The sequence below is a fragment of the Poecilia reticulata genome, linkage group LG15 (assembly GCF_000633615.1).
Source record: "Poecilia reticulata strain Guanapo linkage group LG15, Guppy_female_1.0+MT, whole genome shotgun sequence".
Taxonomy (NCBI): Eukaryota; Metazoa; Chordata; class Actinopteri; order Cyprinodontiformes; family Poeciliidae; genus Poecilia; species Poecilia reticulata.
Window position 1 is genome coordinate 25,436,794 of NC_024345.1, and position 27,574 is coordinate 25,464,367.

Here is a 27,574-nt window from a genome sequence, read left to right on the forward strand (position 1 = left end):
GTGTCTTGTTTTTGTCTGCGTGAATCACGAAAAGCAATGTGTGCAGAGAAGCCGTCATCCAACCGACGCCTACTTATGTTGTGCAGCGTAAGTCGAGCCGCCAAAACAAGCCTGCACGTCAGACCCCGAGAGTCCCAACTCCCCCCCCCACCACCACCCACCCGTCCTCACCCCCTCCGTCTCCTCGTCCTCTCTGTCCACAACCCAGTGTATAACGCAAATGAAGCAAGCTCAGACAATCAGTTCATACAAGATGAGAAATTGTATTTGGCAATTTTTTTTAAACAAGTGCATACAAGTACAGCTAAAAGCATTTTAGTTTTGCCAAGTGCTCGTAGAGTAGCATTAGTCACATTCTACGTTAAACAGGAACTGCCACCAGACCTAGAAGTACATCAAGAATTTTTGTTAAACATCAACAAAGAGGAACGTAGTTCATTATGATGAGTACATACCTTTATCTTCAAAAATATAGAAACACAATGTATTCAAAAATCAAAAATTATACAACCATGTTTACGAAGTATACTCTTCCCTTGGGTCCAATATGTACAAGTCCGTTAGTTTGTTTTGAATGGTATGTATGTGATATTTATATATTTATACTCAGATTTTTGCCTCCCCTCCCCAGAAGAAGTGTTCAGACAAAATCAAGGGTCCCTCTCCTTTTTTACTTTGACATCTCCTGCAAGGATGGTGGCGATTTCCCCCTGCATGAAAGCCCACGGTACGTTGGAGCCAACCAGGGGACATTTCTCTCCGCTTGGACAGTACACTTCACCCGTGGCACCTTGCTGCTTAATGCTTTCCCTCGAGCACGGGAAGCAGAACTTGTGAGAGGGGACGGACGGGCACTGAACAAAGTGTGTGTCCTCCAAACGCTCGTGGCACAGCGTGCAGCACAGCGGTATGCTGCCCGGTACTGAGGAGTCTGGAATGCTTTGGGGGTGCACCTGGTCCATGCCCGGCACCTGTGGGGTGCCTGCACCGGACGCCTCTCTCTGCGTCAGCCTCCTCTGGTTCATGGAGGACGGCGACAGCGGGCTGCTGCTGTTCCTCCGGGTGGTGGAGTGGACCTGGTTACCGTCCTTGGGAGAGCTGTTCCCACCCGCGTTGTCTGCCGCCATGATGAGCGCCGCCATGGGGGACTGACCGTTCTGGGCCTCAGGTGGGGTGGTGCGGGGGTGTGGGGATATCGTGGAGGGGGGAGATGTGAAGCCTGGCGGGGGAACTGGAGGCATTTTGGGTCCCTCGGCAGGCGGCGGTAACCACTGCTGTCCATCCCCATTGAGCTTGGGGGCTGTGCTCTCTCCGTCCGGTTCTGGCGATGCTTTTCTCTTCAAGCGGGGGTGCTTTCCTCTGTCTGGAGGTGGGAAAGGGTTAAAGAAAACAATTGAGCTGCACAGATCAGACTTACACCAAGAATTCAGTCTAGTAAAGGAGAAATGTGCATTTCTGCTGCACCACAAGCTACAAAACAAAAGCACGGTCTTCCATTATACCCACCACATGTCTTCCATAATAACCAAGCCAGTCTAATTCAGTTCTTACACCCTGAGAAATGCTTTACCTGACTTAGATGGGGGGGTGCAGGGCTCGTAGTTCATCCTTGGTGCCATGGCCACATGCTCCTTCTTGAACCTGCTGTCGAAGGTGTGCAGAGCCATCAGGTCCCTCACAGTCTTCCCCTTGCCCCAGTCCTGCTCTCGGCTCTTGTGGCTCTCGGAGATCTCCTGCGATAGGCTGTCCGGTCTGTGCTTCTCCTTCCCCTCTCTGTCGTGCTCGGTGCTGGACACAGACGCGGGTCTCTTGCCCAGATCGGCAGGACTACCGCCCGCCAGCGCGGAGGTGAGCCCCATCTGTCCCTGTCTGCCGTTGACTGGGTGCACCGGGGTCATGCCCCCGTTCACCAAAGGCACTAGGTTCGGCGGAACCGCGTTATTCCTGCGCGGGTTGGGGCTCTGGCGGTTCAGCTCCGGCGGCTCGTCGGGCTTGGGAAATCCGTTAGGGACCGGAATGCCGTTCGCCTGCCGGCCAGACTGGTACTCTGGCCCCAGCCTGGGCGGGCGGTCGGAGGACAGCGGGTAGCGGTCCAGGGGCTGCGGCGGCCGCGAACCGGTGTCCCCCGCTGATGGGTGGTTGATCGCCTGGATCTCCTTCCCGGAGAGCTGCGCCTTCCCCGGCCCGGGAGACCTCCCCTCCTGGAAGCCGTGAGCCCGCTTCAGCTGGCGGGCCGTCTCGATGACAAACTCGATGCGGTCGGCTCCCTCGTAGTTGACGCATCCCCTGCAGACGGGCTCGGTAAAATCCCAGATCATGGCCCAAGGCATGCGGGGCAGGTCGCATAAATAACACGACTGCCTCCTGGAAGAAGCAGCGACCGCCGCGGACGACATGGCTGCTCGCCGTCGACGCACTCCCAGAAGAAAAAAAAAAACAGAAATAAACCCCCAAAAATGTGCCTCTCCTCTGAGCTCCCCGTTCAAAAATAAAGAGGCGAATAAAAAAAAAACACACAAAGATACAAGAAAAAAAAGCTGGTCCTCTTTCGGCTTTTAGAGCAACAAGGCTGAAGTTTTAGAGGGAGAAGTTCATGTCGGTGTGTACTTTACTCCGGCGCTCCTCTATCTATCTCCACTGACTCTCTACTACTGGCTCAATGTGGAGCAGCGACGTCACCACGGCTAAACGCCTGCTTCCACTTCAGTTTCTATTGACTTGATTTCTTCGACAGACCCCCCCCAACCCCACCTCTACCTCACTTTACTGCAGCCTCTGTCACTTTTTTAATTTCTAATTTAATCACTTGAGCCTCAGCCAAAAAAAAAAAAATAAAAAATTGATTGTAAATAAATTTTAAAAAAAAACTCACTACCTCCAACTCGTAGAGGAATAATCCCACAGGTTATTATTATAATTATTACTAAATAGAAAGAAACTGTACAGGAAAAACAAAATACATTTCCCCCCACACACACACACACTTGTTTTTGATGTTTAAAAAAAAATGCCAGAGAGGGATTCGCTTTGTCCTGAATTCAGAGCTTTATCCGGTGGAGGCTGTAAAGTGCTGCAGCTTGTTTTTCTCAATGCACAGCGCCTCTACGCAATGAGCTGCTACTACAACTGCTGTGCAATGAATGAGGTGGGTCGACCCTAAGAAAAACAACCGAGCTACTGTAATCCAATGGCAAGAGAAAAAAAAAAAACAAAAAAAAAACGTGTGCACTTTTTTTTTTTCCACTCTACGTTTTTGTTCCAGCAGCGCAAATTTAAAGGGCATATTATTAGGATTATTAGAAAGATTTTACTACCCATATGTTTTTAACCGCCCATTTTTGCAGACAGTACTGACCTAGTCTTGTGTTAATAATAAATAAAAAAAAAAGGGGAAAAAAAAGTAAGCGCCTCCATTAGGCAGTAACCAGGAAGTTCTTGTCATGAGGTGGGGATTTCCAGCCAGTGTGTTGTAAACCTGAATGGACTGGGGTTGCGGCATGAGTATACTCTCACTCTGCCCACATATTAAAGGGATAGTTCAGAGTTTTTGAAGCGAGGGAAATTGTAAGCAGTTAATATCTTACCAGCCATCTTGGCATATTTCTTTTTGGAGTTAGTGGGAAGTTCAAAACAGTTGCATGCAGTGGTAATCCTTGCATGAATGCTACCCTGGGCAACTGCAAGCCCCCTCCGCCCCCACCACACATACATTAGGATTAATATATAGTGAAATTATTTTTCGCAAATTAAAACCAGCTATAGAAAAAGTCTTCAAACACTGTAAAATAACTTAATTCATGTTGGACACAGCTATATATTCTGGATTTCATACTGGACTCAATGTAAGGTGCCAAAAACACCACAATAAAATGCTTCTTTTCTTGTTGTTGTTTCATAATAAAAGCTTACATAAATCTCAATTACAAACAGTTTTGCTCTGAAGAACGACAAAATAACTTTGAGATGAATCAAAATATCATTTCTGCAGGTTATAAATGAGAACAGCTAGCTTATTTTAAAAATTAAGATCCTGAAATAATTTATATTTCTTCATTTACAGTGAAACGTGAAAGGGGTGAGACCTGAAACATCATCTAAGTTACAGAAACTGGCAGGATTTTCTATTTTTGGGTTTTGAAACTCATCAAATAATAATAAACATTTTACATGTTTGAGTGGTGGAATGAATATCAATCCATCCCTCAAAATGGTCAAAAGCTCATTTTCCCATGTTTTTTTTTTTTTTCTGAAAAAAGTAGACGCTGATTCATCTTTAGATGATCCAGCGCTGTTTTGTCGGCCCTCACAGGGAGTAAATCACAGATAACAAACTGAAGTTTGGGTGTGTTTATTTTATCAACAAGGATTCTGGAAACTTCTGCCCCAAACAGCAGAAGTTGGGGCAGAACGGAGATTGTAGCATAATTGCAAATCCGGCAACTAGAACAGAAAAAAAAAACGACAAACAAAACTCACTAAACCCAACACATATAGATATAAATACATAAAGATAACAAAAGTCTTAGCAGTTTTTATGGGTTTTCATGCAATAAAACCCACAATAGAGTGACATTAATGGAACAAAATAATACAAACTATGCACTTTCTTTTCTTCAATTTTCACAAATATAAAAATCTTTATGTATTTAAAATCAGATTATTTTTCTTAATGTAAAACAATGTTTTTTCTTTGTTCTGAATCCAAAAAGAGGCTTTTTTTTAATTTAGCCTATAAGTACAGTTAGTAAAAGAGATATTTTTTTTAGTAATCATGTTCTGATTATGACTGGGGATGTTTTAAAGCTAAGTTTCCCCAGACCAATTAATTCTTCTGTATGCTAAATTAAAATGCCAGTAGGATTACCTACTGCTGGTAAGACGTTAACTACCTGTGACCTTTAGCCTCGAATTTTCTTAACAGATATTTTTTTGCAATCAGTCTTTCCAATCCAAAGGTGACTCATATTTAGACAAGAAATTCATAATCTATTGCTTCTGTTATTGTTTTTGTTAAAGCGGTAGTCAGTTTTGCTCCCAAATTTATGTGCCTGAAAGGTTCGTTTAGATGAATTGCTTCACAGTTGTGCTGTTTTACATAAAGGAGGGGAAAAATGTCACATGAAACAAGTTAGACACCAAAACCCCAGCCAAAATCCCCTGAAGTAAAAGTGTAGGTTTGAACCGGAGGAGTGTCCCAGCAGTTCAGATTCCTCTCCCTCTCTTTCTCGCTCTCTCCGTCTCTCATCTGGGCTCATTCCAGCTCGTTGCAGCTTAGCCTCGGGCTTTGGGTGAGGCAATGCGTCTGAAACCTGCAGACACAAAGCAGGATATGTTTGTGCAAGTCCATGTGACGTTGGAAAGAGGAAGCAAGATGTTTAGTCACGTACCCTCATCCGCCTCGCCCATCTACACAGAACATGAGGCCATTTGGCTCCCTGCCTGCGGCCATGATCATGCACTGTGGCATGGGGCCCTTCTTCAAAGGCTTTCCGTAAACAAAGTAAGACACTTCTGCTCCCGATCTATCTGCGTCGAGCACGGGGAAGTTATATTCCCCTGTACACAACTGTCACAAGTTTTAGTTTAATTGTAAACTGCTATGTTTCCATCTCCGCTTTCTCTCAACTCCCTGTCCTCGCTGGGTGAACAACAAAGGAATGTGGTGCTGAGCCTTTACGGCGCGGTTGGGAAATGGCTGTTGCGAGGGACAAAATAAACAAAAGTCTTTCCTTAAGACTGGTGGAAAACAGTTGCCTAACGCTTTGATCCTTTTTGCTTTTCCACTCGGTCGACGTTTGTGTAAGCAAATAGCTGCAGGGCCAAGCAGCTATTATGCAAGACCGAGGCATGCGGGGATTCATTTAAATCTAAATGACCAGATTTTTTTTATTATTACTATCATTAAAAAAAAAGAGAAGAATGTTGCTGTAAATCACAGAGGCAGCAAAGGTCTGGGAGGAAGCCAAACATGACCAGATGGCCCTGACTGGTGATGTAAACCGTGTATACAGTAGGACCAGAACAGTGGGACCGGACTGGTGACCATCTGATGTGAGCCTCCACTAAACCAGATGGAGCGGCTGTATAATTCATTCTCTAGCTTCGTTTTGTGACTGTAGCTCGAGACATGTGGGAGCTAAATAAAGCCTGAGCGGTAGGTGATGGCCAGGGGAATACCCAGCATGTGACAACAGCACCGCGGGCAGGATGAGATGACGTTATTTTTGTCTTAACACTTTCTGAAACGTTATACCGCACTGGGAAAGCGTTGTAAATTCTTTGTGAAGTTTTCCACTTCAGCTCAGGTCTAGATTTTATTTTTTGTTTGTTTGCTTGTTTGTTTCTTGGTTTGACCTCGCCAACATGTGCGTTATTTAACCTTTTTTTTTTTTTTTTTCTACATTAACTGCTGAGGTAAGCAGATTAAACTGTAACCGTCTGTGCCAACCTGGAGGGACAAAAGTAAAGGACAAAAGTACACATCGCGCTTTCTAATAATGACATTTCCCTGAGAATATGCACTCTAAATACCCAGCATCACACATCCTCCGCCATGCTTCACAGTGAACATGATGCGGGGCAAAGGTTAATAAATGTATATTGAGTAGAGGAAATAGTTAACTTACGTCACACAGTTTCGATATGCAACAAGGAATTTTTTTGTTGTTGTTGCTTTGGCAACAAAGCACAGCGGTGTCCCCGAGAGAGGGGGCCATGGTCACCACAGCATCACAGACCTTCTACCATACCTTACATTGGCCCTGAGGAAAGTATAGCTTAATTATGGGCATGAGGTAGTTATATTCCAGTAAATGTTTAAATGTTTGCTAAATTCATATCGCTGTGTGTGTGTTAGAATTAGCCATGGTGATTATCGACTAGACTAGCTGTCGTATATATCCTGGTTGTGGTGCTATTTTTAGCTGCTCTCTTGTGCTGGAAGGATTAGAGTACTGATTTTAATTTGAGGAGATAGGAAACATAATGAGCTTCCTTCCGTCTTGTTGTCAGTGTATAGTCTGGATACTTTTCATTGATTTTCTGATCAATTTCACTCTGTGACAGCAGAAATTATGCGCAGCATATGGACAGTGTTGCAACAGCAAAGAGCGTAATTTAAGGAGTCAGTTTTAATAAAAGTCTGAAATGGTGGATTTGAAATAAGATGGAGGGTGGACGGCAAGAGGGGAAAATGTGCTGGGCGGCTGGAATCTGGGGGCTGGAGGCTGCAGAGGTGATGTCATTGGCCAGAGCAAGAGGCGAGTGAAAAACAAGTCTCTCTCTTTATTCTGATCCTCTTTGCAGTCCCAGCAGGGAAGGAGGGGGGTGGTGGCTGGCAGCCGGCCAAGGCAAGGGCTGCTGGGAAATGGCAAAGGATGCCAAGCAGGCCCCACCGCCAACATTAGAAGCTCACATCTTTGTTCTCAGAAACCTGGTGTGCTGCCAAAGGCCTCATTTCAGCTCCATGGCATGATTACACTGGATGTAGGCCAACTACTGAGAGCTCTCCCTCTCTTTCTCCCCCCCTCCCTCCTCTCTATCGCTCTCTTTTTCCACTGCCTTCAAAAGCTTTCTGCCAAACATGCAGCAGTTGCCATGGCTGCAGAGAACCGAGCATAAAGAAGGAGAGTAATGAGTCAGGCCTGGACCCAGATGTGCCACATGTGTATCCATTTAGAAAAAAAAAAAAAACAAGATGGTAACACATCCTTTTAATCTGCCCGCCTCTGCCGGGGACAGACGACTCGGTGAAAGGTGCAGCACCGAGGGGAGGGAAGGGGAGGGGAGAAAAATCCCCGCAGAAAGAGAAAAAAAAATGTAAATGAACATCATTGTTTTCACTTCCATTTTTAAACAGAAGGTAGTTTCAGTGGCTTGCTGCTGTGTCGACTCAGTTTGACAACCAGGAACAGAAAGCACTGAGGTTTGAGCTGAAGTAAGCTTTCACGTACAGCTAGCTGTCGTCATAGCTTCCCGTCCGGCGGAAAACCCCCAGATATTTTCAGTCACAACCAGGCGTTGATGTAAACAACCTCCCCGTCCAAATCATCTGCTGCATTATCACTTCTCTCTCTCTCTCTATTTGTTACCCTTAAAAGGAGGTTTGAATCCTTAGTCACAGCTGTTGTGTTCAGAATGCTGCGCTGGCTGTGTGACTGGCTCAGAGAATATGGTGAAAATGTGACTCTGCTGCATAACGCCTCATGCACACAAACACATTTATAGTTTCCAGCAGGCCAGCGGCGTCGCCCACATCCACTCCTGCAGTAAGACTGCAGTGCTCCCTCTGCACCTGGTTTGCTCTTGCAGGCTTCAAGGGGACTTTATGTGTGTTTGTATGTTAAATAAATGCTTCACCACCCATGTGCAAAAAAAAAACACCACCAGCACCATGCGCCACCCTGTGTCTTTGACACATTTAGACGTATGTTGTTCTTTTTCATTAATGTAAATAAACAGCTTAAACTAATTCTTTCAGTAAAATGCAATAGAAAACGGATCAGAATATCACACCAGAGGCAGCATTTTGAAGGTTTAAAATATTTAGATAGCAAATTTGCTGTTCTCCTGATTTTTAAAGTGAAAGTAAACACCACAGTAAAATCGATAAAAGCCATCTGAAGCCTTCAGGAAGAAGACTGTAGCAGTTTATGAGACCGGTTAGATATTTAAAGAGATCGCAAAAGAATCTGAAATGAGTAACTACTGAATGTAAACAATTTTATAAATGGAGGACATAAAGAAAGAGGTGGATAGATCACCCATTGTACTCAAGTAAGATTTAAGAAAAAGCTTTTGGTGAAAAGGCTATTCAAGTACGCAGTAGCTAATCAAAACATAAATCGTTTAATATTTAAAAATGACATAATCAGGCCTTTTTGTTGTTTTTCCAAATCAAATTCTTTAAATCTAAAACTTATGAAACTTGTGTGGTGACTTTCTTTTTAAAACAAGTTTGTTCTTCAATTAGTGAAGTTAGTCACAGTGAGTAGAGTATCCAGAAATTTGAATCAAGAGCAACAGCTCTTCATAATAAAATTACTCAAGTAAAATGTACAGCGTAGTAAAAACACTCTTAAAAGTAAATGTTTCACCCCAAAATGTAATTAGAGTAAATTGAACTATTACTCAACTCTGCATAACAACAACCGCTAACGTGCCCACATCTAATGATGCAAGCAAGGTTTCCCTGAGAGCAGATCGCAAGATGATTAAAAAAAGACTCCAAAAAATACTAATATGTCATTGCATGGCCTACAGCAACCTTGTGCTACTGTTGATATGAAAGTTCATATCTATGCAATCAAAGAAAGAAAGAGGAAGCGTTTGTTTTCTGGAAAAAGATGAAAGCCACATGAACATTTGTCAGCGATACCATAGAGAAAGACCAGAATGTCTGGAATAATATTATTTGGAAATATGAGTCTAAACACCAGAATAGAATAGATGTCTGACAGGAAATAAATATTACGTACCAGGAAAATAACTGTGAAGCCCAGAGGTGGAAGTGTCATGATTTGTAGCAGAAGCTCTCTGTCAAAGAATCCAGCATGAATTGTACTCTGGCTGCAAACTAAGATATGGGAAATCAAAGCACAGATCGTGACTACAAAAAAGTTGGGTAAGAAACCAGACGGTTATAGTCAAAGATCTCTCAGTTAAAGTAGGTAGCGCTAGTTTATAGGGTAGGCCTTACTTTTTCTCCTATTTCTGCTCATTTCTGCTGACATGTGACTAAAACAAGCTTCATTTTTGTTGTTGTTAAACAACAATCAATTCATTCCCATAGATAAAAACATGGAATTACACACCAACATGTGAACATTTCCTAATAAAGAACTGAAAATTTAATGGTGTGCCCTCATTGTTTCTCCTGGCTGAATATGGAGCATTTTCCTTACACTTTCCATCGATTCCAGAAGAGTGAGTTGTATTTTCTTGGTTATGTAACTTCCTCCTATGAGCCAAAATAAAACTTTCCCAAAGTAGGCCTATCCCTCACTGTATCTCCTGTCTATTTTGGAGCTCCTTTGCTTGGAAGTGGACTCTGACATCCCATCGGTGCTGCAGTTAGCACAGAACCGAGGCTCAGCTTTCAGGCCGCATAATATATTCAAGTGTGGGTGTCATCTTCTCTGCGCTGCTGTCCTTTCTTTTCTTTTTATCAAGGTGGAACATAACTGCTTTATATTTTCTTCTTTTACAGCCAGATTTTTAGAAGCCTTCATTGTGTAGACGTGTATTTATAGGCCCTTTATTTAGGAGATATTTCTAGGCTGCCACTATTGGAAGAAGATCAAAGGCAGCTGCTTTTCTGGTGCCTTGAAAGCAAAAGGCTTTAGCGATCACAAATAGCATGATGTGTGATTGTGAGGAAGACTAAGAATAGCGAAGGCTGGCCTAATTGGAAAACTTCATCTGGCCCCGCTTTGTGGGGAACTGATCAGAGGTGGCATGTGGCTTCTCCTTCTGCATGGGGAAAATAAAGGAAGAGCATGGATAATGCAACTGTAGCACATCGCTTACAGATGTTGTGGTTGAATTTGGAGAGCGGTACAGCTTTGGTTTTCCTGCAATTTACTTCTAAATTCATTCTCCTCCTCGGCAGTGATCATCAATCAGCAGAGGTTGGCGTCACAGATTCCACAGATGCTTCCCTGCCCTGCTCTCTTTGATTGTCTGGTTTGTAGACAATGTTCCAGCATACGGTGCTGCGAGCACGCCAGAAGCGTCCTTCCTCGCCTTTCCCATAAAAGTGCAAGTTGTCACGACGGCGTGGAAGTCATTATCAGGCCTGCGGTATTTGCGAGGCCTGGCTCCCTGAGAAGCTGCCGAGGACTGTTTGTCACGTTCAGCCTCCTGCCGCAGTGGAGGATGTAAAGGGGGCAGGACGCGAATGCCGTCTCCCTGTCTGGGTGATAAACTCCCTGAAACCGCAGCGTCTGTGGGGCATCTGAGCGCATGATGTCTCACCTTCCCTTCATCCAACTTCAAAGCAACACGTCAGAGAAACGCTCGGCCGTGACGGGCTGAAATAGAAAATGGAGCGTTGATGATAAGTGCTGCTGAGTAGATGTGAAGTTGAGGAGAGCTAAGACAAATTGGTAACAGTTTCATACTTTTGTTCAACTTTGATTCTGTCTTTGGAGCGCATAAATTGCTGTAGCCCTTGCCAGGATTTTCATATTTTCATCTAGACTACAGAGCTTTGTGAAACTATTCCTGCCTTTTGAAATTTTCCACATTTGGTCACGTTACAACAAGGTACGCCGATACAAATATCTGAGGTTTACCAATGCTGATCCAATGCAGAAAAACGTGCCTTAAAACGCTTTGTTTTTCTAAACATAGACATAAACGTACTGAATTACAAATTTTCTTGATAACTGTACTAGTACACCACACATAAAGACACCGATAGCTTCACAAGTTTGGTTAAACATGTAAAAACAACACAACTTTAATTTGTTCAGTCAGTAAAATTTGGAATAAATAGTAAAGACAGAAACTAACGAAAACAACTGGCTGTCTACCTATGTCAACCATGTAAAACAAACTGCAGCAAACCTTCCTTCGAATGGTTCAAAAAGTGCAAATAGATCACAAAGCATAGAATTAGACTGAATAGATCTGTCCTGACGGATCGAGTGTATGACCTACAATTGTTTTCAATATCGGAACAGATACAGATATTAATATCAGATCTGTGAATCTCTAGTTATGACCACACAGACAATGACAAACATGTACATATCTGTGAAGGGGGATGATACCAATATAAGATTTCAATTTGAAAAATGTGGCGTACTTTAGTTGTTAGCGTAAGTAGTAGTGCAAGTGAGATGTTTTGATTAGAAACATGTAGTCTGTAAATGGGGAGTTTATGGCACAGCTAAAAGTCCAACTGGGACATGGCCGTCCATCTAAACTAATAAAAGGTTTAATTAGAGAAGCAGCCAAGAGACCCAACGTAACTCAGGAGGAGCTGCAGAGCTCCAACGCTCAGGTGGGAGAATCTGAAGAGATCAATATTAGTCGTTTACTAAAAAAAAGTGTGAAAAGAAGGAAGGCATTGTTGAAAAGAGACATAGGAGATTCTGTTTGCATCTTGTAGGCACAGAAAATATATGGAAGACGATCAAATAGATTAGATTTAGACAAACACCTTGAATAAAATGGACACTGAAGAACCACCGGGGTTAAGAGCCAAAGCCGTCCGTAAATAGCTAAAGTCAGCGAACACTTGAAGCTTTTAATGCTTCATTTAATAGTTCAAACACCAAATCTACCTAAATGTTTGGCAATACTCTTAGTGGAAAATGTCTCACCACTACTAACATCTACAGCCAGGAAAACTAAACAAATGAATCTGTGGCAATATTTGAATATTGACCTGCTTATCAGGAAAAAAAATAAAATAGAATTCAACAAACTGAATTTACATTTCACTCCCTGTATCATTATGTAATTATAAAATTACGTATCACATTGAAATCTATGGGTGTGACGTGACAAACTGTGAAGGTAAAACTAGAGTCTCTAGTGTGATACAGTTTTGCAATCTAGTAAAAAAAAAAAAAAAAAAAAAAAAAGGATTCTTGCACTGCAGCATTCCTAAAATGCACTGACCTAACCTGTTGCACTGATACAAACAATTCAGATGTTGTGGTGTCATGCGAGTCATGGCTAGCTTTTATTTTGAGAAATGGGAACAGAATGACAAATGACATGAGGAAGCAGGTAGGATTCAACACAATGAACTGGAAAACACCAGACGAAAGTAAAGCTGCGAACTGACACCCCTTAGATATTGTTATGCTGACTCTGAAATCCTTCAATCTAACTCTAATTTGGCTTTGTTTTTTTATCATTTCTAGGCAAAACATCCAAAACCGCTACGCTTCGATGAGTCAGTTAAAAACAAAACTGCTGATAACTTATGTATTGAAGCCCGGGTTTTTGCAAGAAGCAAAACAGACACTTCCCCTTTCAGGACTGACACGTTCACTACTGCTGTAAACGTCCACGACAAACTGGTTTCATGGCCTAGAGAATGACAAATATTTTTTCCTGAGAGGCACATGGCGGATGGTTTAGTCACCACAACAGGTTCGACTGCAGCGGCGGCGTGGGACTGTTAGAGCCTTGTAGCAACAATAACGTCTCAGAGGGATGCAAAAAGGAAAGAGCAGAGGGAGCGAGAGAATTGTGGGAAAGTTCAGTGCCCTTGGAGGAGTCTGATAAGGCGATACAGACCTTGCATGTGTGTGTTGTGCAAATTTGTAACGACTGCAAGCCTCCCCGTCCGAAGGGCGATTTGGGTGTGGCCAATGTTATCTGTGTGACTCCAGTTTGTCATGGTAATGTCTTTTGCATATAAGGGTAGTTCTGTAGTTGCCATGCAGGTTTGTGCAGTGGCTGTTTTTAACACAGACAAAGACTGACCTCACTCCTTTCTTTTCTCCCGGCAATGAGATCTGCTTTGTTCAGCACAAAACACGTAACCCGATCTTGCGCCATGCAAATCGTTTGAAAGATCTTCGTCTCCGCAAAGATGGATAAAGTTCACCTACGTACACACACTGCAAAAACAGAAGAAAACAAATCTAACCAAGTATTTTTGGTTCAGTTTCTAGTGGAAATATTTTTAGTGCACTAAATATAAGACAAAACTGACTTACAAGCAGCTTTGCGGCAAGAATTCGGAGCTTGCTTTAAGTCAGTTATTCCTTTAATTATAATAATTCATCAATTATTCCTTAATATTGACAACAACAAAAAACTGGCAGATTATTATAAATGAAATAATCCGCCAGCGGAACAAGACATTTTCCCATATGGAAGAGTATTAAAGCCAATCCTTTTTTCACCAATATTAAGGAATAACTGACTTAAAACAAGCTCCTAATTATTTTTTTTTTTTAAATGTTCCTTGTAAGATAGCTTTGTCTTATTTCAGGATTACTATGATATTCACGTTAGAATCTAGTCCAGAAAAACTTGGTGAGGCTTTCTGTTTTTGCAGTGGAGCGTTGCCACACACAATGGGAGGGAGGAGCCAGACAGCCTTGAAGAGGAAACGCTCTCAAACCGACTGGCAAGTCTAGCTACACCCAGGGCTGCCGTGGAGGACAGCAAAGGGCCCTGGCTCCTCCCTCCCTCCCCCCGGTCTTCAAAACATTTTTATTTGTTCATCGAGAAAAGGAGATCAAATCACGCTTCCTCTATGAGGGCGTGTGCTCTCCATGATGAAATCTCTCCACTCGACAAGGCCAAACCAGAAGTTTAGAGTTCAAGAATGGGATCTCTCACATGACTCTTGCAATGTTATCCACTTACTGCACATGACAAACTCAATCCGGCCGCTTTAACCTTTTAGGTGGGACGCATAAAGGTGGCACTTGTCTGCTTAAATATTGTTTTATTAATCAAATCAACGCAGGTTTGATCAATTTACTAACAAATTAAAGTATTCAGTTTCTGCGGTTTGTCGCAACTCCACGATGATGGAGTTTCACGCAGTTTTGCACGCTAATGCGTAGTTGTGTGAGTCGCAAAAATGGTCAAAACCATCGATTTTAATTACGCTAACTCCCACCTGCAGGTGGCAGTATTTCTTACTTCTACCACGCTGCTGCCTGAGCCTTGGTTGACGTCACATTTATCGTCATACAAAAGCGCAAATATTGCTTCTTTTTTTTTTTGCAAGTATTTCTAAATTAGTTCCACCAAACAGTAACAAAATCACGAATTCTTGGAGGAAGGGATCTGTTTCAATATTATTTAATTTTAAAAAGTACTTATCAGATGCAGACACAGCTGCTTATTAATATTTTTTTGACAGGCTCTTAAGGGGTTTTTTCAATACATTATGCTACAACTGGCCCTTGGAGAACATTCACGACATTGATATGGCGCAAAATGAAAATGAGTTTGACACCCCTGATTTACAGCGTCAAAAAAAAAAGAGAGAAGAAAAAGCGGAAGGAGTCGGGGTGGCTCGTTTGTGGGCGAGCAGGTTGATGCATTCACCGTCTGAACACATTCAGCACATCACCTTTCAGCTCATTTGCTCCCAACATGCAGGAACACGAAACCTTGTCATTCTGCACCTCGCTGCAGGACTCCCTCCTGCAGCAACAAAACAATCTAGAGCTGCGCTCCCATTATGAAACCTCTCACAAGACCAGCGCCTCGCAGGAATGCTGTTGTGACACATGCGCGCTGTTGACACAAGGGTTAAACATTGAACAACACACACACACACACACACACACACACACACACACACACACACACACAGTTGAGCTGGTAAAAAGGGCGGGAGCTTTAACCGCCCGCCGCACCAGTTTCTGTTTATCTTTCCGCCTTGGCTGGCTGCGTCCTCTGTCATCTCCCAACAGTCGTCAGGTTTATCAAAGAAAAAAACGTCCCTGGTCTAACTGCAGCCAGGTGCCGCACAGTGTAATGATTCACGCAGAGGGCCGCCTCGCATGTTCGGGGGATTTGCACAGGTCAACGGGTGCGTGCGTGTGTGTGTGTGTGTGTGTGTGTGTGTGTGTGTGTGTGTGTGTGTGTGTGTGTGTGTGTGTGTGTGTGTGTGTGGGTTGGATGTCATGTGGTGCGGATCTCTGGACTGGTGCTGGTGCAGAGGGTTCAGCAGGAGTTCAGGACAGATTCATTATTCATGCCAAATGAATGAATACCAAATGAAAGCGCAGCAGAGCCCCTTTCCCTCTCATTTTTTTTTCTTCTGGAAAAATCTAATCGCTTGCATTCTCTTTGTTTAAAAAGTAAAAATGTTCAGTATTTGTTTTGCCAAGTGCTGGAAATGAACTGATGTAATTCCTTACTGGAAGGAGGGGGAAGGGACCTCTTCAGTGTAATGTGTGTTGTCAAAGCTTTGAAAATCCCTGCTTAACAATTCTAGGAAAGCCGGGCCACCTGGAAATCTCATGACTTCCTGAATCTAATTCCAGGCCGAGTTATTGGGCCGTCTGACTGGGAGCTTTCATTGAGCGGTGTAAACACTGAATGTCAGGCATGTTTGCCAGAGCCGGGGCTGAATTAGGCATTAGTCCTCACGTAATGCCCGCTGTGAACTCAAATGCCCCAGCAAAGCCCTGATTATATTTTCTCCCCGTCTAACAGCTTGGACTCGGAGAGAAATCTGGCAACGGCTGGACATCTAAACAGGAAAATTCTGTATAGGCATGGATTGGTTCCCAGTTTTAAGATATACCACAGTTTAAGGCAGTTACACTTTCAAATCCAAAAATATTTCCAGTTATCCAAATTTTTGGGCTTGAAATTCATGTCAATGACATGCCAGAGAAAGTACTGGAGTCAGTAGTTTACATAAAGTAAACTACTGGAGTTTACTTTGGAGTTTACCAACGAGTACATCTGATAGTATTTCCGCAAGAATACGCGAGTATAAGGCTAGTATTTTTGTCAGTACACCAGCTACTATTTCTGTGAGTAGCAGGTATACTTGAGTACACTTACAACTGGTATTCCTGAAAGAATACCAGCAAGTATTTCTCTGAGAATACACCCATGTATACCTGCGAGTACACTAGAGAGCCTGTGGGTAGTATTTTCGTCAGTATAACTGCTACTATTTCTGCGAGTACACCAACGAGTAAACCTGACGTATACCTGCGAGTATACCAGTGAGTATACCGGCTAGTATTTATGCGAGAATACCTGCAAGTATACTAACAACTATTCATGCTACTATTTCGGTGAGTAGCAGATATATTCGAGTACACCTGTGAGTATACCTTTGAGTATACCACCGGCTATACCTGCTAGTATTTCTGTGAGTACACCTTGTACCTATTTTGAAGGTACAAGCTACTAGTTTGCAGACTGCAAGCCAGCTACTGGACTTGTGGCTCTATGAAGATCAGAACAGCAGATGTTGTTACATCCTTTAACAACAGAGAAAACAGTTGTTACATTTTGCTCTTGAGTGAAAGGAATTTGAAAATTCTTTACATTTTCGTTTCCATTTTTTTTGCTCAAATGGCGTAAAATTTTCACCCAAAGGTTATCAAACAAAGAGTTTCATACCAGTCCACACCTAACTCCACACGGTCCGCTTCATGGTTTGTTTGTTTGTTTGAGTGGCTTCACTTAATTGAGGTATCACAATAAGATACATTGTTGGTGTTTTGATAAGCTACAACTGCATGCTGACAGAGCTAAAAGGTATGACACCAGCAGGGGAGAATCCAGAACAAAATCCCCTCTCATCTCACAGTGTGCTGTGTTGGCGGAGCGTGACCTCATCCAAAGTTTACATGCAACCGCCCCATGCTGCTTTGTTATCTTCAAACCAGCACATTCCAGCCTTCAAACAAAAAAAAATGTCAGCGTGCAGATCCTGCTGTTCTGTGAGAAGCACAAGAAGTAAAAAAAACAACAAAACAACAAATGACTAACTCGCAAAAGTTTCAAAAACTGAAGAACAAACACTAGCCGCCTCTTAAAAAGTACAACGGTTGACGTGTACATGTAGGTCGGTCAGCTGTGGACGGATTGGAGTGCTACATGTCTGCTTACTCAGCAGCCTGCACCAAAGCGCAGCTTGCTTACCGTTCTTTTTTTAAAACAGACCGCAGGGTAGTAAATAGCTACGAGGAGGATCACAGCCTTCACAGCTGATTGGTTTGCTGCCGGCCTGACACAAACAGGAAGCCGGTCGTGCAAGTCAGAGGAGAGAGCGGACGACGAGGAGAGACAGACAAGGTGCAGAATGCGGTGGCAAAACAAAGAATGTGTGAAGGCTTGCAGGACTTAGATTTGAAAGAGAGAGAGAGGGAGAGAAAAAAAAACTCTGACTTTTTGTTTGCAGAGTGCCTGTTTGCAGAGTGCCGCGTGACTCATGGAGGAATGCAGTGTGTGATTCAGATCTCTGCATCGTCAGCAGGCAGCGTGGACCGAAAAATGGTGATGATGTGTGAAGCAACAGTAGGGCGAGAAGCCACAAAATGATGCTAACCATAAACTGCAATCATACTGTGATGTTTACCTTCAGTGGTTTTAAAGTGTGTTGCAAGAATATTCATCCCTCTGCAACCATTTCCCATTTTGTCACATTACAACCATGAAATCTAATGTAGCTTAGAGGAGAAGTGATAGACCGTGGTGCAGTTACAGCTGCGAGTTGTTTGGGTGGGTCTCTACTAGAAGCTGAAACTTTCAAAATGAATGCAGAAGATCTGTGAACAACAATTTTCAATACTTGGCATAGATTCTAACTTGTATTTAGGTCTGGACTTTCACACTAAAATACACTTTGGTGTAAACCAATCAATCGTAACTGTGGCTGTAGTTTTGTGTCAATGTCCCTGCTGGAAGGTTAACCTTGTTAACCTTCAAGTTTTTCTTGAGGACGTGTTCAGGGTGGCCAGAAATGTCAGATTTCGGCCTGCTTCATGCCCATAAAAGCAAAATTTGAGGAGTCCATGACAAATACTTATCCTGTTAATCGACTTTCCCATGTGCAGCTCCTGCCACAATTAGCCTCTTTACTGCTTTTCTGATTTAATATTCTACTTCTTGGACGGATTGAACTGTGCTTTAAAATATGTTTCGTATATCATTTTATCGCCTAACTGTGCTTTAAACTTTTTTTCTTGGTCTTCATGCAGCCATTTGTTCTCTAATGTTCTCCAGCAAAACTCTGAGGCCATCAGAGAACAGCTGGATTTGTACTTTTTTTCTCTTTATACTTGATAATTTACGCGCTGCACTGTGCGCAGGCTGTCACATAAAACAGGAATGAAATCCACAGATGCTTTGGTTGTATTGTGACAAAATGTGAAAAAGCTATAGGGGATGAATGTTCTTGCAAGGCCCGACCATAGCTGGGTTTCAATCGTTAAACATCAAGCGTGTAAATATAACTCTGTGAATGAGCTCAGGGAACATGTGACATGCTAGCTGTTAGTTTCGAAAACGAGCCTTCTGCTAACATTTGCGCCTTTTTTTAGTGTAGGATGTCACCTTTGAATGTGCAGTTTGTGTGAAACTTCCGCTAAAGCGATTTGAATTCCCTTTTTTTTTGGTCACATCGCAACAGTTTAAGAGATTACGTAAGCGCAGCATAAAGTGACTAAAACGATTTCACTTCCTCGTTATTTGCCTGGTTGAGTAAACACAATACATGTTCCCTATTTAACATTTGCCTATAGTAAAGTATGATATCATAGGCGATAAAAGGAGGATTCTCTATCAGGTCGTTAATCATCAAACAGACGAGTGCGTTATCTCCTCTGTTGGGTAACTGTGGTGCATGTGACGGAGGTGAAGCACAGAGTGGAAATCATGAGTGACATATCAGCTCTGCTACCCAAAGAGCTTTGAGAAAAACAGCCCTCCTCCCTTCCTCTCCTGTCAACCTACTGTTCCCATTGCCTGACTCTGAAGGTCAAATGGAAGAAAAAAAATAAATAAAGAGAAAGAGCAGAAAGAGAAGTAAAAGCCACTGCCACCTCTGACTGACTGGTTCAAACAGGTCCTGGGAGGAATGGGGGTTGCTGGTTCGTGGGGCGTGGCTTTCTGAGCATGCCCAGTGAGCAGGAATGCCGTGTGATGGCAACACAGCGGGCTCTCCCATCTGCTGATGCACCGCTCACCCTCGGGCCCTTTTCCATCCAGTCTAGTGAGCAGGCAGATCAATTTACTGCGGAATGAACACAAAGTCAGCGGCTGACGCATGCACGCACATATTCACACATTCTTTGTGTTCGTCAATGGCTCCAGCTCCGCTCTACGCCGCACTGCACTGCAGCACCCAAGCAGACATAAGATTTTACTCATGCATGCATAAACCTAGAGAGAGAGAAAGACAGAGAGAGGCAGAGTCGGCAACAATGAACAGATCCATTATTCAGGGAAACTCTTCTCCGCACAAAGCTTGCACAAGAGAAGATAAACCCACAACCTTCCTGCTGTCAAATACCTGCAGAATAATGCTGACTCATCTTTACCCAAAAACACAGCCTCATAATGGCGTCTTCAATATCAAAGCTCAGCGGCAGCCGTCGACATGCGCTTTGTTGTTTTGCAGATCATGTTGCAGGCAAATGCATGATGCTTATTTGCAAAGGATGTTGTTATCTTTCTGGCAACGTGAGACTCGGTGTGCGCAATCAGAATAACTGAGGAGTCTCATCTTGTAGAGCTGAGGATCTGCTGACGAGGCACTCCTGACATCTCTGGATTAATTTTCCAATCCGTACCCAATTTTCCTCTTCCTACTTCTGCTTCATACTCATATAGTTAACCACTGTGTCTCAGTTTGTTTTCTTTATGTGGTACAGTCATTTATAGAGCTGAAGAAGGACACAAGAAAACACAACAAAATCTCTCAAAAGCGCTCGATGGCAGTGCAAATATTTAATAAGTAAACTCCCATTATTTATGGAGGTTAGGAATCACAATCATCTTTAAATAGCTTGAAATTTGCCCCATTGAAAATGCTCAAAACTGCCCATTTTAATAGTTAGTATTAATGGGATTTTTCTTTTCCTATTGCGTTTATTGCATTCTCTGGCAATAAGTATTGCATTCCCTCAAAACAGGTTTTGTGTCCCCTCGCAATAAATTAGCAAATACACCCTGGTATATTGAACATGCAGTCAAAGTGATAACAAATGTCAACTTAAATTTGCACACACATGCACCTTTAAAACTCTTAACTGTTTTCAAACTTTTTTGTGCAGAAAATGTATCTATTAACTGTCAGATGACAATATTAACCCTAAAATAATTCAAATTATAGGTTTGATTTATTTTACTTTTTCTCTTTCTTACAGGAAAAAACATGTTTTTCCTTACAGGAAAAACATGGTTTTTCCTGTAGCAATGCATGTCCCGACACAATGCATGTCGGGTAGCATTGTAGCTAGGCATGTCAACATCCAAAACTTTGTTTTTTTTCAAAGATTTTAGACATGTGCTACAAAAATATCCAGTAATACAAATTTATCTACAATTAATTCAATCACATATTTTCCCACATGTATTTTACAACATACACACATCAAACGTGGTTCTGATCCTTGTTTGGAGAAGCTGATTTACAGAAGCATAAAAGACTATAATAATTATGCTGTTGGTACAAAATATTTATTTAAATCACTTAAAATCACATTTTTAAAGATTGGTTGAGGGTAGATATTGGCCAGCTACCAATATCAAGGCAACTTTAAAACCACTAAACTGCTGCATCTGCGGTTTAAAGTCCTTTTATTGAAATATCAAACAAGGTTTCAAGAGACCCATTTTCTACACCTACTTAGAACTTAAGTTTTTGATTGTCAAGTTTGATTTTTTTGACAAAATTACTTATACTACTAATTACATGCAATCAAACGTCTATGTGAACGGTTTCTGATCCCAAAGCGATCTGCTTGCGCAAAAGAAAAACATAGACGTCACACAGCAATACAAAGTTTACGGAAGTAATAACGGACACCGCCGTCCATGGATCAGTTTTGAAGTTGTTGAACAATCGGAGTTGATAAGATTATATCAATGAAATTCATTGTGTCTATATATAATAAAGATTCTTTTGTAATTAGACACTTCATTATTTTCTATGTCTCTCCAGACACATCTGACATGTTTCAACGGTATGCTTCATCAGAGGCTGGTGTTTGATGCTTCAGCTGTGATACCTCTGATGAAAACGAAAATATACCATCAAAATATGTCAGGTCTGAAGAGACACAGAAAATCTCTAAGTGTCTAATAACAAAATAATCTTTAAGACGAGACCAGAACAAGACGAAGGAAGTGTCAGCACATCAGTGAGGACTTCAAGTCGATGATTAAAAATGACTTCAAGTTGTCAAAGCTGGTACAAACATCCCACTTGGCTCAGATGTCAAACTCAACAAAATGACAATAAAGGGACAAAATGGCGACACGACAAGTCCTATGACTTTAAAACGTATTGTGAGGTCACTTCTCAACATTTGTGCAAGCAACCGAAAATCCAGCGACATTTTTTAAAGTACAAGTGGGAGCACTTGAGTAAGGCCTCTTAAAATGTTAATTTCCCAACCTGAATGCAAAATCAGATGTGCAAGTCGAGGTGTGACTCGATTGTACCTGCTCTCTCTTACTTTATAGGAATAACTGAAGGATTGGGGGATTTAATGTGTTCTTTTATTTGCAGAGTCACGTCTGCGCTTTGTGATATGCTAATAAGCTTCCCTTTAAGTAACTGGGCTGTGCTGCTTGGGAAAATCAACCCAGGTCCGATGACGCATCGTCTGTAGGATGATCAAAGAAGCAACAGAGTTGATGAAAGAGATGTTCTCCAAGGATCCAGCCGTGAGACCGATAGAGAGGAATTTGTGGGAGGAAAGGACACAACGGGTAATTTAATGATGAACAGGAGAACTGATTTAATTTATTTTCCTAATTCCTCTCTCAGTTCTCAATCAAAAACACATTTTTTTCTACGAATACGTCCTTCCCAGATCCGTCCTTCATCCTCCATCTGTAATTTTCTGAGCCTCAAACCGCTACACCTCATACCCTCAGAGTCGCAGCCATTTTTGCCACCTCTACTCATTGCTGCCTCTGGCTTGAGGGTTTATAAATCAGGAGCATCTGACTCACCACCTAACTCATGTGTCTCTATGACACGCTCACATTTGAATGCTTTGCACAACAATCTTCCAACGGTTCTTTATCCGCTGCAGACACAACCAGTGATTGAATACACTCTGATTAATTCACACTTTGCCTGTTTTTGTACTTCCATTTGGGTCTCTACATCTTCTAAAAACAGTCAAAGTTCTTTAAAAAAAAAAAAACCCACCCAGACATTTTTTGGTGTGGAAAATTAGCTGTTTCAAAAACCTTCTGAATGTAATGTCATAAATCATCTGCCAATCCCAACGAATTGGCAGATGATCAGCCCATCACCTAGCAACCAAAGAGGAATTCGATCACTTTTGGCAAGCTGATTTTACCGCTGTATGTACAATGGCTGCTGGAAAAGACAAGTGTTTTGTTGTTCATTTAGCATCCAGAAACCACTTTCTGCATTCTCGGTTGTGCCAGGAGGCTCTACTAATGTTTTTTAAAGTTGCACGGTTGAGTAATTGCGCATATGTTTGAAGTCACTTTCATGTTTGAGTGTAAATGTTGAGTTGGAAGGCACTTTAAAAAAAAAAAAAAATATATATATATATAATTAGGATTTAAAATGACGAAAGACCCTAAAACTGTTGACTCTGAAAGGAGCTCAAAATAGGCAGAACTGACTAGAATGAAATCTCATTAAATACATTTTATACATGATTTTGTGCAAGAAATGTAATAAACATGTTTTGCATAGCCCATAAACTTAGCCTACACTATTCAAGGAAGCATATAAGGTCACCTTTAAGCAACATGCTAGCAGCAGACAGCTGCAGTTCAAAGTAAGGCCTCTTAAACAGCGAACAGCTGGCTTTCATTGTCTGCACAGGAACTGACGGACATTTGAAACCAGCAACGGCTGCTATTAAATGTTTGTCTGTCTTTGTCCTCAGATGCCAAACACATCTCATTCCCGTAATGTTTGGCAATTGCTGAGGCCTGCTCGGGGACCGCATTTCCTTGGATCCTCGCACCGTGCAGAATATGCTCCCTATTTGCCTCCAGGAGTAGGCAGACATTCAATCCGACCTCCTCAATGTCAGAATGGCGACGGAGATATACTTGGTAACTTGTGTTTTTGCACCCCTCCTTCCACCCTTTCCCAGTGTGAGTGTGTATGCATGTATCTTTCAAGCCCTTCATTTCCCAGAAAAGAGCTGAGGATTTATGAGTGCATGGGCCGCCGCGAGCGACATCTCCAGAGAAGGATGAGTGTTTCCTGCAAACAGTTGGGAGGGGGTGCGTGTGTGTGTGCGTGAGTGTGTGTGGGTGGACAGCTTCCATAGAAACACTATCCAGCAACACTTGAGGAGCGTCATCAAGGGGAGGTGTGCTGTGTGTGAGCACGGAGGAGGCGTGCTTCTGAGAAAAAGCCCACGAGGCCGTGCAGATCTGTGATTGACAGTTGACTCTGCTGATTACTGCCCCTCAGGGACAAACTCCTGACAACAGCTGCTGCTTCAAACTCCCCCTGAACTCTCGCTAACATCAGCTGTCTCACATAACGTCTCTCCAAATATGTCCAAACTTGACTCGTCAGCTTAAGCGTGGCATCCGAATCCCCTTCTTTTACGTCTACTTCTGCCTCTGCAGAAATCTGACACAGGAGGACTTCGCCTGACCTGCTGAACCGACAAGTATCTGCAAAGTATCAGGAGCCAGGGTTGCCAGGTCTGACTGACAGTTTAAAGCCTAAACACAACATAAAACTCACCCAGCTCCAAAGAAAACAGCCCAAACCTCAACCTCTAATGAAACTCATGTTAACAGCGTGAGTCATAGTCATAAGCTGACTTTCCATTCACCATATAATTTAGCAAATTGAAATTACAAAAATAAATTTGCTTAATGGATGCATGGCAAAGGGATGAAATGGGTTTTCGGTTGTATCCAAATTAGTGTATTTGCAATTTAAACAAATTTTGTGCATCACACGAGTGATGCAAAAATCATGAACAACCGGATGTTACTACTGGTGGAAATGACAAAGAAGACGACAGGAAGTGGTAGGAGGATGATGGCGCAACATATTTTCTGATTTATTGTGTGAACAAACTTATTTGTGTTTCTGATTAATCCAAGTTTCTGATTTAATGGCATCACCGCAATTACAAAATTGTGTTTTTTCAATATTAGCAGAATATCAAAAAAGTTCTGCGCACATTTAAGCGCAAAATGCAGCTATATATGCATATATAGCTGAGAAATGCAGCTATATATGAAGACAGTTTTGGTTGTCCTTTATTATATTCGATATTGTATTATATTCTCATTAGGATTGACTGAACACAATGAAACTTGAGGTTTTTTTTGTGGAGCCTTGTAATTTTAAATCATGTTGATGACCTGCTATTTCTGTTTTATAATACTACTACATAGTGACACTTGATTAACCAATAACTAATCATTGATGATGTCACATTCGCCAGATTCTAGAGATTTCAAAATAAATGAACTAATAAGCGGTGGCAGTTTCTGATATGGGCAGTAGCCCTGGGTGGCTTTTCAAATGGGGCGGCAGGAGCTTTGTTATTTGCATTTAGCTGTTTGAGATGACATATTTGGTTTTTAGCAATATATATTGTATATTTTTTAGATTATAATTCTTATGAAACTAAACTAAAACATGGGAAAGTAAAACTACTAAAGGCAATGATCTTGTGATGTAGTTTGGACCGAGTTAAATAGCCATTAGCTGGAAGAGGTGTTGTTTTCTCTATGCTATGTAAATCACTTCACAAGTTATGTTAGCTTGCTTTTATTACTCTATTACTTTAGGCTACTTCTTGGAAACAATTTTATAGCCTATTAAATAGGGATGTCGATATGGAAATTTGGCCTGATCGCTGATAATACTGGTGTTATATCCAATATTTGCCAATGTCATATAGATTGCATATAGTACCTTACACTATCAGCACTGTAAAAACGACCACAGCTTCTTTATTCTCTGCTTCAGATAAACCTCTGCTGCATCACACTTCCACGTTTGTTAAATGAGATATTAAAAGAAATTTTCAGTGTGTCTGTGCTGACGAAATGAAATGTAAATGATGTGTTATGGTCAGTTGAAAAGCAGGAAGGGAGCGCTGGATGTAATTTGCCCGGGACAGCAAACAAGCTGGGACTGCCCTTGATAATAAGTGTAATAACAGCATTTTATTAAAAGATTTCTGCCAAACAATGGCATCTATTTTGGACAAATTTTCCTCTGAACATTTTCCAAAAGCCCGTCAAATGTTGTGAAAAGCGGCCGACATTTTAACAACCATTTAATCTGGCAGTACTGTCCCGAACATTTTCACCCTTCGTCTCCCCTCTTTATCCTCCGCCGCCGCCGCCATCGGGTGGTGCGGACGTGAGGAGGAACAGTGACTTCATGGTGGGGTTGTGTAAGAGCGCGGGGCGAGGCCTGAAAACCGAGCCGTGTGAGACAAACGAAAGTGCTGATGAGCCAAAAAGAGAGCTAGTGTTGCTGGAAGCCTGCAGATATTCCCCCCTTCAACCCAACTCAGCCCAACTCAGCACCCCCTGGGTAGAAGTCAGATGTCAGAGAGGACAGACGAGGTCCGGACTCATTCGAAGCCACGTGGACAGCATGTAGAAGGCCCCGCTTTGGGCTAGCGGGGGGGTCAGGGCATCAAGTTTAAAGGGTGGGGGTGGAGGGGATCTATTCCAACGGAGAGAGAAAGGTCGCAGTGTAAGCTGATAAAGGCAGGAGGCAGGGCTTGGGGCCGCTTCCAGGCCAGCCAGTCAGCTGACGCTTGCAGCTGTGTTTGGAACATCAATATGAGCCTTGTTCAGCCTCTTTCCACCCCCCGCCATCACCGCCTCCCTTGCTTGCTCGCTCCTCACTCGGCATCCCCCCCTCCTCTTCCCAACACGCCGTTTCCTTTCCTTTTTTTTTCCAGCTCTTGATTTATGAAAGTAGGGCATGTGCCCATAACTGCTGCATCAAGGCACATGGCTTAGCCTCCAGAGGCACTAAGGCGCTGTTTACATCAGCCCAGACAACTGCACTGCATTGCACAATCGCCACAGGCAGCCTGTTATATAAAGTGTGGAGCCACGTTGGCTCTGTTGTTTTTGTTTCTCATCTCAGGCCTCCTTCTCTACCTATAAGCCCGAGCTGCACAAATCCAGATGTTCTCAACAAAGATTTTATGTGATACACCAACTAGTGGCGGGCATTTATCGTATCATTTATCAGTTATCGTTATAATTTTTTTATGAGAAGATTTTTGATTTATTGTATGGATTCTAATTAATTAACCCCATAAAACTGTATTGTTGGGATTGTTATTTTTACTACTTTTCTCCATTGTTCAATAAACCTATTTTAATAAATATAACTCAATTCAGTTACTGTATGAATTTTTGTGATACAAGTCTAACATTTTAGGTGACTAGTGACCTAAAGAAGCATATTACAAACGTTTTTCAAGAGTATCTGTGTTTGTGAGATTATAATTTCTGTGTAATGCAGTCACAGCCACCAAATTACCTAAAAATGATGTAATAGTACCAGAAAATATTATGTTAAAACTTTAAGCAATGCATAACTGGGACCTGGACGGAAATGTTTTGCAAATAAATATCTAAAAAATGGGTGCACTGCATTTGTATTCAAAACAAATGTTGCTCTTTTTTTGGCAATACATGTTCTACAAGCCAAGTTGGGAGAAGAAAAATCTACTCAGATGTGGTCAATTTTTTAAGTTTCAACCTACGTGTTCAAAGTTATCACAATGGTGTCACATGGTGGTGGCAGCAACATAATCTGAGGATGCATTTCATCACTGGAGACTGGAAAGTTAAACAAACTTAATGGGAATATAGATGGAGTGAAATACAGAGCAGAGCAATACTGGAAGAAAAAAAGCATCAAATATAAAAAAAA

At 42.2% G+C, this 27,574-nt stretch overlaps 1 protein-coding gene and 1 long non-coding RNA gene across 2 annotated transcripts; one reads left to right on the forward strand and one right to left on the reverse strand.

Annotated features, from left to right (window-relative positions):
• Positions 1-243: 243 nt before the first annotated feature.
• Positions 244-2,752, reverse strand: irf2bp2a (interferon regulatory factor 2 binding protein 2a). The gene is made up of 2 exons (XM_008430263.2): positions 1,571-2,752; positions 244-1,363 (listed from the first exon to the last, which is right to left on the reverse strand). Exons 1-2 carry the CDS (start codon positions 2,394-2,396, stop codon positions 651-653), a joined length of 1,539 nt encoding a protein of 512 aa, XP_008428485.1. The 5' UTR covers positions 2,397-2,752; the 3' UTR covers positions 244-650.
• A 14,704-nt stretch (positions 2,753-17,456) lies between these two features.
• On the forward strand, positions 17,457-27,204 carry LOC103477266 (uncharacterized). The gene is made up of 3 exons (XR_535608.2): positions 17,457-17,757; positions 17,879-17,958; positions 23,568-27,204. It is a non-coding gene; the product is annotated as an uncharacterized LOC103477266 (long non-coding RNA).
• The last annotated feature ends 370 nt before the right edge of the window (positions 27,205-27,574 follow it).

Bases quoted from the DNA above. Each gene is read 5' to 3' on its own strand.
- irf2bp2a (XM_008430263.2), bottom strand. From the start codon at position 2,396: ATGTCGTCCGCGGCGGTCGCTGCTTCTTCCAGGAGGCAGTCGTGTTAT. The intron at 1,364-1,570 runs GTAAAGCATTTC...TCCCACCTCCAG, and splicing joins CACCCCCCCATCTAAGTCAG to ACAGAGGAAAGCACCCCCGC.